Source organism: Microcaecilia unicolor, chromosome 3, assembly GCF_901765095.1.
Source record: "Microcaecilia unicolor chromosome 3, aMicUni1.1, whole genome shotgun sequence".
Classification (NCBI taxonomy): domain Eukaryota; kingdom Metazoa; phylum Chordata; class Amphibia; order Gymnophiona; family Siphonopidae; genus Microcaecilia; species Microcaecilia unicolor.
The window spans coordinates 49,895,405-49,908,354 of NC_044033.1; the positions used below are offsets into that span (position 1 = coordinate 49,895,405).

The 12,950-nt window shown below is 44.8% G+C and overlaps 1 protein-coding gene across 3 annotated transcripts in view; it reads right to left on the reverse strand.

The window, feature by feature from the left end:
* MAP4K3 (mitogen-activated protein kinase kinase kinase kinase 3) overlaps nucleotides 1–12,950 on the reverse strand; it is a 363,843-nt gene that overhangs the window by 183,623 nt on the left and 167,270 nt on the right. For all 3 annotated transcript variants that reach the window (XM_030195906.1, XM_030195907.1, XM_030195905.1), the window contains exon 12: nucleotides 5,733–5,843. In XM_030195906.1, the coding sequence (XP_030051766.1) occupies nucleotides 5,733–5,843 (111 nt within the window). The remainder of the gene's footprint in view (nucleotides 1–5,732; nucleotides 5,844–12,950) is intronic.

Below are 12,950 nucleotides of genomic sequence, written 5' to 3' on the forward strand. Positions count from 1 at the left end.
ACACTAGTTCATATGATTTTTTAGTGTCCACAGATTCAATCTTTTTGGCAATCTGTCTGGAATATTATCTGTCATATATTTAAAATTAATATACCTCCATCTCTACACTTGATCATTTTCAAGTCTTGTTCCTCCATTATATCTCTACCTGAGCATCAAAAATCTCTTTTTGATATTTTAATTACTACTGCATAGCAACCTGTCTTTATGATATATTCTCTTATGCATAACAATCTTTGTACTTATGTACCTTGTTTCTATGTTTAACTGTTTTGTTTATATTTTACTTAATAAAATTTCAGAATCTTTAGGTTTTTTTCCCAGAAATTTTAAGTCTTTTCCAACAATTTTATAAAACATTATATTCCACTGGATCTTCAGCCACATGCACCAATATAGACAACTTTTTGAATAAATTAATCCATCCAAGAAGCAGGCTATCACCACCTGCACCCGAAGCGAATTAAGAGGCCAGGCCTTTCTGCAGCCCATCCTGCAGAAAGAAATCAATCGCTGAGGAATAGACACCCGCAATGGAGACCAAGCGTAGACTGCAAGAATGCCTCAAAAATCCTCTACACCCGAGAATACGTGGTTGAAGTGGACCGCACACAAGCTCACAATAGAGCAGTAATCACTGTGTCCGAAGAAATCTGTTCCTCAGAATCAGCCTCTCAAAAAACAAGGCTGTAAGATCAAAGTGAGAAGGATCCTCTACTCTGTAATGGACCCTGAAGGAAGAACCCGGAGTTGAGTGGAATCTGAAATGGAGGCATCACCAGGAGCTGTGCCAGATCCACATACAAAGGCCACTGTGGCCAATCCGGAGCTACCAGAATGACTCGACCCCGGCGGCGAGCGATTCGAAAAGAACTTGGCCGCAGAGAGGCCACGGAAGAAACACTATCGAAGAATGTCCTCCGGCTAAAGAAGCAGCTGAGCAATCCACTACCTCTTCGACAACAGAAAAAAGAAGACATATCGGCATCCAGCCGGGAAACCATCAGATCTACCTCCGGAGCTTTCTACCTGAGGCCAAACTGGAGAAGCACTGGTGCAGAATAACCATTCCACTGAAACCAGAAGATGGCAGAAAGAGAGAGCTCACCCTAGGAAATGCCCCCGAAGTGGGCCGTGGAGAAACGGAGCTCTCTACCTGAGGCCAAACTGAAGCAGCATTGGTGCAGAATAAGCATTCCACCAAGACTAGAAGATGGCAGAAAAAGAGAGCTCACCGTAGGAAATGCCCCAAAGTGGGCCAGAGAAACAGAACGTGAGGTCCTATGCCCAGGCAATGGGGGGGAGGGCCAGGGCCCGACCGAGTCCAACCCTGTTGAAGAAGCCACCGCCGTTGTGTTCTCCAATGGCACAAGCACTGCCTGGCCCGCTACGTGCCCTGAAAGGCTAGAAGACGAGCAGCACCAAAAGCAGGTCCAGGCGGGAGATCGGCCACACCACCTTCCATGCCATCCACCGCTCTGGAGGCAGAAGGAGGAATCAAATGACTCTCCAGCCCGAGAGACTTGCATCTGTGACCACCACCATCCACTGCAAAGGCGCCAAGGCATCCCTTCCACAGGGAGGAATTGCGAAGCCACCAGTTCATGTGCAGCCATGCCGAGAACAGCCACTGAAGAAACTGCTGACACTCCAGGGACACAGGAGACCACCTGCTGAGAATTGACAGTTTTTGCATGTGAGCACAGCCCACAGCACTACCTCCAAAGTGGCTGCCACAGAGCCCAAGACATGAACGTACGGCCAGGCCCGAGGACTCAGCTCCCCGAGCAGACTGCTCACCAGAGTCTGAAGCTAGATCCTCCAGTCCTCGGTGAAGAAAAATATCATAATACAGCAGTCTGGGATGGGATGAGATGGCTCATTTGAAGGGTGACCACTCAGCCCAAGGATTCCAACAGCAAGAAGACCCATGAAGATGAATCTTAGTACTGATCTAGAGCGGAGTGCACTCTGATGCTATCCTTGCGGAGAATGCCGCAACACTCCCAAACCTAAGAAAAGGTGCATGGAGCTGTAGTCATGCCGAAAGGCAAAGCCTGGAACTGAACATGAGGGCCCAGAACGGCCAACCATAGAAACCGCAGGTGAGGGGGCCAAAGAGGAAAGAGCAGAAATGCTTCCTAGAGAAGTGCAGGAAAGAATTCTAAATTGAAGTAGCTTTGCAATATAGCTAGCTGTCCAATACAAAGAAAAAGTGCAATAAAAGCCTTTGAGACACTGCAACATAGAGCTAGCTAGAGGTCCCGCAGATACATTGGAAGCTGGAGCTGGTATGCAATAGTCTTACCAGTGTCAGAGTGCAATACTAGAAGAGCGGAACTGCTGTGGGAAACCACCACTGCTAACCTTTGGTACTGTAGCATAGTGTTAGCTGTCCCAGTGGTGCAATGAACTACTTCTCAAGGCAAGCAATATGGGACAGTGAAGTAAAGTATGCCCCTTATGAAAAGGAGCAGAGGGCCACGACTTCTAATACGATGCACTGACCAGCCTTAAACCTGTGGCCTTCAGGCTGAAAGCCAGCCATCTTCCAGAAAAAAACACTATGTGCTGAAACTACTGCACCTGTAGATAATGCCCCCATGACAGCACTGAGGTTCCATGGTTACCATGGGGACCAGAGTACTAGCTCTAGGAAACAACAATATGTAAAATTTCCCACAGAAACGTGGAGCCAACAGCACTAAGCCTAGAAACTCCCTTGTAAAAGTGCAGAAAAATAAAAAGAAAACCTACAGCACCTGGTATACCCAGGTGAAATCCCATCCAAGTAGAAATCAGGCCCAACCCTGCTGAACTTTCAAGATCAGAGGAGATCAGGCATACTCAGGGTGGTGTGCTCATAGGCAATACCTATACTGACAATATAAAGAGAGTTCCACAAAGGAAGTGAGGGAAACTTTCAAGGTGTTAGCAACTACCCTCGGAGGAAAAACTGAGGGGACAGAAGAGTCTGTAAATAAAAACACTAAATAGGTCCTTAAAGAGGCCCAACACACAAGAAGCCCTGCTCTGATGCTGTTCACTGTTTCCCACACCAGGAACAGCCTTTAGCCAACGCAGGAAGAAAAAGAAAATCTTAACTCACCACAGACAGTGAGTCCTATTGGAGACTGCTGCCATCAACGCACCCACTTAGGCAAACATGGCTTTCCAGCTCAGGTGATTCCTGCTGCCTCTGTGCTGAAAGGGACTGCCCTGAAATGACTCCCTCCGAATAGAGGAAGACAGGGGAGCAATGGACCCTACTGCTGAGCTGGAGAGTAAACATCCCCTCATTGGGGCAGGGTCCATCAGCGGAGACTGAGACAGGGAACAAGCCAGAAACCTCCAAAGGCTGAACTAAAAAGGAACTGTCAGTTCCCCTACCAGACTTCTGCAACATATAGGCATATGGAGAAGCAGAATGAACTTGGGAGAAAGGTCAGAAGCCCCCAACCCCAGAGAAGCTCCAGATCGGCTGACGTGCATCCTGAAAAACAAGGTACACCGCAAAAGGCCCATCAGATTCCTTCTGGAAAACCTTGCCTTCTAGAACCCATCCGCCCAAGATGGGTGTAAAAATTCCCCTGAGCCTGAAGCTAAGGAGGGGGAACAAGAGAGGGGTCCCAATTACCCCACCTCCAAAACGGCACCAAGTCGCCTCTTCTGGAACACTGAATCTACCGCAGAGGGTAACAAAACCATTACTGTACCAGAGGACACCCTCAAAAGGGATGGGCTACAGACAAATGCTGAGGGGGCAAAAGTCACTTGTGAGGACTCTGAAAGGAGTCCAGTTCCAGTCATGCTGAGACCGGGATGGGGAAGAGGTTTTCCTTTGAAATGTAATGATTGTTCTTCACTAATCCCTTCTAAACAAAAGGTTCGCCCTCTAGTGGTCAAAGCCCCAGTGAAAATACTAGTTAGGGAGAGAAACTACCAGTCCCAGAAACCACTGGGGCATCAGCAGGACTCTCAGGAACTGGAGGGAGGGGTGAATGATTGGGAAATGAGCTCTGATCCAGGGAATAAGCAGCAGCTGGGGGAACCCAGGGTGGAGAGGGAGATGGAATGGGATATAGAGGAAGGTGGAGAAGAGAAAGAGGAGGAGTGCATGGAGGTTGGAGGGCTTGCTCAAACTTCCTCAGGAAAGGTAAAGGCTCTGGTGGCAGGAGTGTGGCCCAAGCTATGTATACTTGGAGAGGAGAAAATAATACAGTGGGGAAGCCACTGGTGGAAGAAGCTAACCCATAAACTATCTAAGGGTAGAAGATAGTGCTGATGAAGGGAGGCTACAATTGGGAGCAAGACAAAGATTTGCTGTTTGTGATATTCTAAGTTAAGATTGGACTGTGAATAAGCTGAATGTAGAAAAACTGAACTGACTCTTGCATTGTTGATGAGGAAACTGCTTGAAGATTAAGACTATTAAAAGGTGTGAGAAAATAAAGACCCGTGGTTTTCAAGAACTATAAGACTGCTGAAGTTTTGTGTGTCCCAGTCGTGAGCTGATCCTGGGCGCAGGTCAGCTGGGGAGCTGTTAAACCAGGACAAGCAGTGCAGCGAGGAGGTGGTTTGGAGCCCATACCGGGAAACAGTCAGCCAAGCTAAGCAGGATTAGCTCTGGCCACCATGTGGAAGGGAGAACCAGCTCACACACTTCAACCAGTGGACGTGGAGAAAAAGGAGGATGAGATCTGGGCACAAAACAATTCCCCCAAATCAGGAGAGGTCAGTACAAAGCCTGAAGGGGTCTCCATAGCAGAGGCAAAGTCAACAACCCAGCCAACAGCCGAAAAATGGGAGCTGCATCGGGAGGCGCCAAAGAAAATTGCATGTGCACCTGATGCCTCAGAGCGGAAATCCTGCTCAGGAGAAAGAAGTCTCTGGTGCCTGCCTGTGCCTCTGAGCACCCGGCAACACACGTCCCCCGCTGCCACCAACACTTGCTCACAATACCAGCATGCTATGATGGCCTCTGCCACCAATACTGCGCATCCTCCAATGGCAGCAAATCAATGCATCACCGGAGAAGCGCAGCCAGACTTCCTGATAACAGCGGGACCTCCCAGGCCTTTTTTTTTTTTAAACAGCTGACAGCAGCAAACATGAGGTCTGTTGTGGACTAGAGGGGTTTTTTTTGTTTTGTTTTTAGTAAGGAAGGGTACAGTCCAAACTCTGGGAGGAAAGGGACCATGGGGGGAGGCAAGGACCCAGGTCACCAGGCATGCACCTAAGGTTGGCACAGAGCCCAAACACACCCTAAGCTCAACTGGCCAAAAGGCCCAGGAGCAGGTCCAAGAGATGAATCCAGGAACTGTAGAAACACTTATCTACCACCTGCTAGAGATAGAGAAATACTGAAGTGAAGGAGGAGCTGACTGTCTGGTATCACTGCCTTCAGCTTTGTAATCTCTATCTCCACCTGCTGGTAGATGGACACAACCCACCAGTTATTGGATTCATCTGCTGCATACGCTAAGGAAGCACAAGCTGCCAGTATACAATAGAGAAACCTGATGAACTTAGCAGATAGTACCCAATGCCAGGACAGTTTTCTATGGCTGGTGCTGATTTATACAATGTGTATTCTCTTTTGGCACAGAGGACAAGTATTAATCATAATAAAAATGATGTAATTTTCATTTCTCTCATCTTCCATACTTTGGAAAGCATATGATTAAAATTAAGATAGACAATTATTTTCGGATTTCAAAAGCTATTCTCACCTCAGGATCATCATCATCAAAGTCATGGTAACTGGAGTGATCAGGGTTATTCACCTTATCCAACAATTCAATAGCAAGAGTGCGGTTTAAGGGTTGTGAAACAAAAGGATGCTGGAAAAACAAGGAGAAAATACTTTAAAACTATGTTAATTTTGTCCTAAAGCAACAGTCTCCAGATAACACACTTGACATACCCTAACTCTCATATCCTTAACCTGTCATACATGTATCACAAGGTGCCCAGTGATATTCATCTCCCTCCCGCTGTCACCCCACTGCTGCTACTCTAGACCAGCAGCAGCAAAACAACCTAAAGCTGATGCAGGACTGCAGCCTCCATGCACACACAATTGGCTCTATCGGTCCCTTGCCCCCAAACAAGAAGTTGACATCAGAGGGAGCGGCCACTGCTGTGATCTGGAGAAGCAACAGCAGGAAAACAGAAGATGTAACAATAGACATGGGAGGAGAGAAAAAGGACACTGAATGGATGGAAGGGTGGGGAGAGAGAGGGGGGTAGATTTTGGATGGAAGGGGGTAAGAGGACAGAGTTAGTGAAAGATTAGGGAATACGAGGAAAGGGAATAGGAGAGCCAGGGTGAAGGAGAAAGATGGACAGCCGTAGGCAGATGCTTTAAAAAGAGGTAAATTGAAGAATGGATGGTAAAAATGAATTAAATCTGGAAGAGGGTCAAAAGAATAAATTAAATAAAGCTGGAAAAAAAGGAGGAGAAAAATGACAAGAGTTAAGAGAAGATGGAAGAAAGCAGAGCTCAGACCAACAATCAGAAAAATAAAAAGACCCAACAACAAAGGTGGAAAAGTAATTTTATTTTCTACTTCATGGTTAAATTTTCAAATTCTCTGCTGACTGGAGCTCAGGGATACTCAGTTGAAATTTGTTCAGCTTAGGGGATACTTGACTTGAAGTTGAGAAACACTGCTCCAACTTTCAGAGAACAGGAAAAAATGTTTCTATATACAAAGTGTTCCGAGGACAGCAATTGTTGTTACACAAACAGGACATGTGATATGTTTGGCTCTGACTGGATGAAAATCTTCTGAGATTTCTAGAAAAGACAGAGACATTCACTTCACTGCGTGACACTTCCTACGCTCTTAAAAAAGATAAGTGTTTTGAGCAACAAATGAAATATTCCAATTCTGTTTTTGTGTGCCATGATTGAAACTTAAGCTGCGATGAACAGTTGACCTGGTTAAGTCTGTGGTGGTCCCGTTTAGAGGCATGAGCACACTACATACATATATTAAAGACTTGCTATACTGTTTTTTTGAACATTGTTTATACAATGATCTGCATGCTTCAGTGTGTTTTATTTCATGGGATTGTTGGTGTTGATTAGTTCCTATGCTCTAGCAGTCCTGCAACTGGCTTCAATTATAGTTTTTATTGTATTATAACTTATTTAGATTGTGCAAGTATTTGATGTGATCCGCATAGTTCTAAGCAGAATACAAATTAGTAAACCTTATTCATTCAGATTTGACCAAGGAACACATGCTATCGAGATGGCTGGGTTTATATGACTGATGAGTTGCTGTTTTCAAAGAATGCTCATTATAGGTAAGCAATACAGCTTTTCTGGAACATCAGTCACATAAATAAATAAATAAATAAATAAATAACTAGACGTTATAATTTCAACAATGCCAAGCCAGCTATGTTGGGCATATGTAGCAGTTATCATACAGCCACATACAATACTTACAGTGTATTTCAAATACTGTCATTAAGCTAAGGGTGGAGAAGGGTTTGAATTGCATATCTATCACAAGGTAAGTATCTTTGTTTTCCATGAAGACAATCATATTATCCATTACACAAACTGAACTACCTGAAGGTTTGCCTTCAAAATAAGGAAGGGAAAACACCACAGCAGCCCTCTTTATTTACAAAGAAAGAAAGCAGAAGAACCACCAGAAATAAAAAGGGGCCTTTTGGGAGGTGGATATGGGAAATAAGTTTAAGTTCCATCTCTCTAAGAGATGCTGAAATAAAGACTGCCTAAACTTGCAGATGCAGTGAGTTTGTTTGCCCCAGGATATATGATTGACTTAATAGATCTTCCAGCCAGAAACAGAATCATTTCAACACGTACTTATCTGAACCTTCACTAACCAAGCTGCATTGGACTCAGATACAAATCAATCTATGGATCGAATTTTTCTTACTTAGGTGCACAGATGTGGAATGCATTACCAATGAGTGTGAAAGCGACACACGACCATCAAACCTTCAAGCGAACTGTTTTGCAGGGCCTATTCTATTGATTCTATTTAAATGCCGTATATTTTATTTCTTATATCCTTGTCCCTCATTGTACCCATTGACCCCTACCTCATCTGATCCTTTTTTATAATTATATTTGTTTATAACCCACCGTACGTGGCGTCCACCATTACGGTATTTTGTAAGCCACATGGAGTCTGCTAATGTGTGGGAAAATGCGGGATACAAATGTTACAAATAAATAAACAAACAAACAAACAGTAATGGGACGTGACTGTTTGAACTGCCACAGCATTCCATCTCTCTTTAATAAAAGATGATCTTAGGTGAGTTATCAATGCATCCATGCACTGAGTATTGCAACGGCCTTCTAAGGTTAAACTCACCTTGGTATAAGCAAAGGCTCTGCAATCTGCTATCTGAAGTCCACCTTGTTAGGTTATAAATGAAAGAAAAAAAATTTGGTTGGATTTGCTGGGACTTGATATACCATCTTTCTGTGGTTTTTCCAACTAAGGGGGCATTACTTCCCCCATTAAGAGGGCAAAGTGATTAGTACTGAGGACAAGAACATAAGGAATAAAGAGCCCCATGTGCCCAACTTTCACAACTGGGTCAGAAAAAGTTGCGCCCAAAGGAAAACAGTTAACTGAGTAAAGCAATAGTTGTGGTAAAACCCTAATAGCAAGGAGTACAGGTCCATACCTCTTTAAACACTACACGTCATCCTTCTCCCATAAAATCCACCATCCCACTGACCCTTACCCATTACTAATACCAAACCGAACCTCCCCAACTCCCCCTTCCGATATCACAACCCCCAACCATGCCCTTTCCCCCACATCCTTCCCAACCCCCTTTATCCCGTGAAAATTCCACCACTGGAGAGCGATTGGAAAGAGCGTAACTTTTGACGCAGGGGATCCCACACCTCATAATAGTCCCCACTAAATGTCAGGATTACTCCACCTGGATCAACAGATAAACTAACATCAGCATAACAGATTAGCAGAAAACGCAGTAAAAAAGAAGAAAAAAAAAAAAAAGCATACACATTCCTATTACCCAAAGGCAGTGTAACACTAAACAGTGTAAATATGAAAGAAGAGCAAAGAAAAGTTCCAAAATCAAGTTAGATTAGCTGACTCCTCCTCCTTAGTTAGCTGACAGACAATGTCCCTCGCTGTTTCCCAGGTTTCATATGCAGTCCATTGTCTCAACAAAAATTTTATGGGGTAGCAGGATAAAGAAACATGAACCTGATGTTTTTATTATGGAGAGAAGAACACAGAAGAGTAAATTTCCTTTGTTTCTCTTGCAATGCAACAGAATAATCTTGATGATCTGAATCTGTGCTCCCTCATACTGCAAGGTGTCCCGTTTTTAGTGGTAGCCTCTCAAAATTTCAACTTTGTGGATATACCGTATTTTTCGGACTATAAGACGCACCGGACCATAAGACGCACCTAGGTTTTAGAGGAGGGAAATAGGAAAAAAAAATTCGGACTATAAGACGCACTTTTTCCCTCCTCTAAAACCTAGGTGCTCCAGTGCGTCTTGTCCGAATCCCTCCCTCCAAGTTCAAGATTGCCCTCCCTAGGGTTACCTCCCCTCCCCCCGGTCCTGTCACCACCTCTCCCCTTACTCACGCGATCTTCCCTGGTGGTCTAGTGACGTCAAGGCAGGAAAGAGCCCCCTCTTTCCTGCCCAGCGCACTGCTCTGCAGCCTCCTGTATGCTGCCTGTGATGACGGTCTCGGCGAGATTCAAAATGGCCGCCGAGAATTGAAGTCTCAGCGGCCATTTTGAATCTCACCGAGACCGTCATCACAGGCAGCATACAGGAGGATGCAGAGCAGCGCGCTGGGCAGGAAAGAGGGGGCTCTTTCCTGCCCCGACGTCACTAGACCACCAGGGAAGATCGCGTAAGGGGAGAGGTGGTGACAGGGCCGGGGGGAGGGGAGGTAACCCTAGGAAGGGCGATCCCGAACTCGGAGGGAGGGCGGGCGGGCAGCCTGCTAAATCTCTACCTTCAGACTATAAGACGCACCCCCCCATTTTCCTCCCAAATTTGGGGGGGAAAAAGTGCGTCTTATAGTCCGAAAAATACGGTAGTTGTGAAGCTTAATTAACACTACTCGAGGCATTCTCCTTCTTTGCTGCAGCTTACTGACCCTGTGCGCACGTTTGAGGCGCAAGGGTCCCGCACTGTCCAATAGCGCAAATTCGGAGGCAAGCCAGCTTTCCAGGATAGCAGAAAACAATCACTCTGCCACAGATTCTGGAAAACCAATTATCCTGAGGTTATCTCAGCAGAACAGTTCTCCAGATCGTTTATTCTCTCCATCTGTTCTCAAAGCTGTCGTTCAAATGCCACGAGCTTGGGAGAAGATCCCGCTTCTGAGTCCTCCAGAGAGGATACCCTGGCTTCAAGGTCACCAGTACAGCAATTGGTATCTGCCAATAAAAGTTCAGTGTTCGTAATTTGTCCCGAAAGTGAGGCAAGATGGGGGTTCCAATGCAAGGGACACCACATCAGTGAGGTGGGAAAGTTGTTATGCTGTAAACGTAGTACTAAGAACAGGCTCAGGACCCACCATCTTGCCGTCCACTCCTCACACCTTATCCCTGTCCTGTTTTTTAGGCTTTTGCTCGACATCTCAACACCAGGTAAATTCAAATATTTGTCCACAGACCTTCCAAAGCTCATGTGGAGAAAAATGTAGCAATTAATAGGGAGATACTTCAGGCTGATTATTCTAAACTGAAGTGCAGGATCTACGAAGACACAGAACACCCGGCCTGTCTCCTCAATGCATCATGTGACCTCCTCAGCTGGACACCACCTGAACTCTCATCCACTCTCTCATTACCTCTCGCCTCAACTGAGCCAAACAGACAAGTTACAGAGGAGTAATCACCTGGACTGAATGGTATACACCAAAAGGGTACTGAAGTAACTGAAACATGAAACTGCTGATCTATTATTAGTGATCTATAAACTGTCATTAAAATTGACTGTGGTACCTGAGGATTGGAAGGTGGCTAATGTAACTCTAACTTTTAAAAAGAGTTCCAGGGAGATCCGGGAAATTACATACCATTAAGCCTGACGTCACTGCCGGGCAAAATGACAGAAACTATCAAACAATAAAATCACCAAACACAGCGACAAACTTGGTTTAATGGGAGAGAATCAACATGGATTCAGCCAAGTGAAATCTTGCCGCACTAATTTGCTACCTTTCTTTGGAGGAGTGAAAAAACAAGTGGGTAAAGGTGAGCAGTTGATGAAGGGTATCTAGATTTTCAGAAAGCTTTTGAAAATCTAGATACATATGAAACTCTTCAGAAATTTAAAAAGCCATGGGATAGGAGGCAATATTCTGTTGAGGATTGGGAAATGGCTAAAAGATAGAAAATGGAGGGTTAATGTTAAATGTCCAAGTCTCTCAATAGAGAAAGGTGAATAGTGGAGTACCTCAGGGTTCTGTACTGGAACCGGTGCTATGTAACATATTTATAAATGATCTGGAAACTGGAACAAGTGAGGCGATTAAATTTGCAGATGCCATAAAACTATTCAAAGTTAAGCTGCAGGAGGACCTTGGAAGGTTGGGCATCCAAATGAGATGAAATTTAATGTGGAAAAATGCAAAGTGATACACATTGGGAAGAATAATTCAAATCATAGTTACGTGGTGCTATATTCTACATTAGGAGTCACCATTCAAGAAAAATATTTACAGTCATGGCTAAAAGTATGAGACATAATTGCATACGATGCATGCTTCTCTGCATTTTATGATGGTTATTTTTTGGTGCGTTTTTAAACTTAGATGCCACTTTGTCACTTGAATACTACCACTAGAGGTAAGACCCTTTAGGAATTTTTAGTATTAGTATTTTAAAGCTGCTCGTTCAGTGATTTTGTTCTTCTTTCTCCAAGCGTATTTCTGTTATTGTAGTGTCAGCACTCTAACAAAACAGCTTTTGTCAAGCGGTAGGAGTCCACGTGGAGGGGCAAAATCGAAAAGGACACCCAAGTTTTGTTGAGGACGTCCTCGCAAAACATCTTGGTGGAGGGGTGGGGAAACCCGTATTATCGAAACAAGATAGACGTCCATCTTTTGTTTCGATAATACGGTCGGGGACACCCAAATCTGGAAATTTAGGTCGTCCTTAGAGATTGTCGTCCCCAGACTTGGTCGTTTCTGATTTTCGGCGATAATGGAAACCAAGGACGCCCATCTCAGAAATGACCAAATGGGAGGAGCCAGCATTCGTAGTGCACTGGTCCCCCTCACATGCCAGGACACCAACCAGGCACCTTAGGGGGCACTGCAGTGGACTTCAGAAATTGCTCCCAGGTACATAGCTCCCTTACCTTGTGTGCTGAGCCCCTCCCAAAACCCACTACCCACAACTGTACACCACTACCATAGCCTTTACGGGTGAAGGGGGCACCTAGATGTGTGTACAGTGGGTTTCTGGTGGGTTTTGGAAGGCTCACATTTACCACCACAAGTGTAACAGGTGTGGGGGATGGCCTGGGTCTGCCTGCCTGAACTGCATCGCACCCACTAAAACTGCTCCAGGGACCTGCATACTGTTGTGATGGACCTGAGTATGACATTTGAGGCTGGCATAGAGGCTGGCAAAAAAAATAAATGTTTCTTCACCCCTTCAAAGAAATGTAGTAGATTGGTGAGGCAAGATTTCCCTTCACTAAATCCATGTTGACTTTGTCTTATTAATCCATGCTTTTGAATATGCTCTGTAATTTTGTTCTTTATAATAGTTTCTACCATTTTGCCTGGCACCGACGTCAGACTAACCGGTCTATAATTTCCCAGATCTCCTCTGGAACCTTTTTTTAAAAAATCGGCGTTACATTGGCCACCCTCCAATCTTCCGGTACCATGTTCGATTTTAAGGATAAATTACATATCCTATTTCACTTGTCGG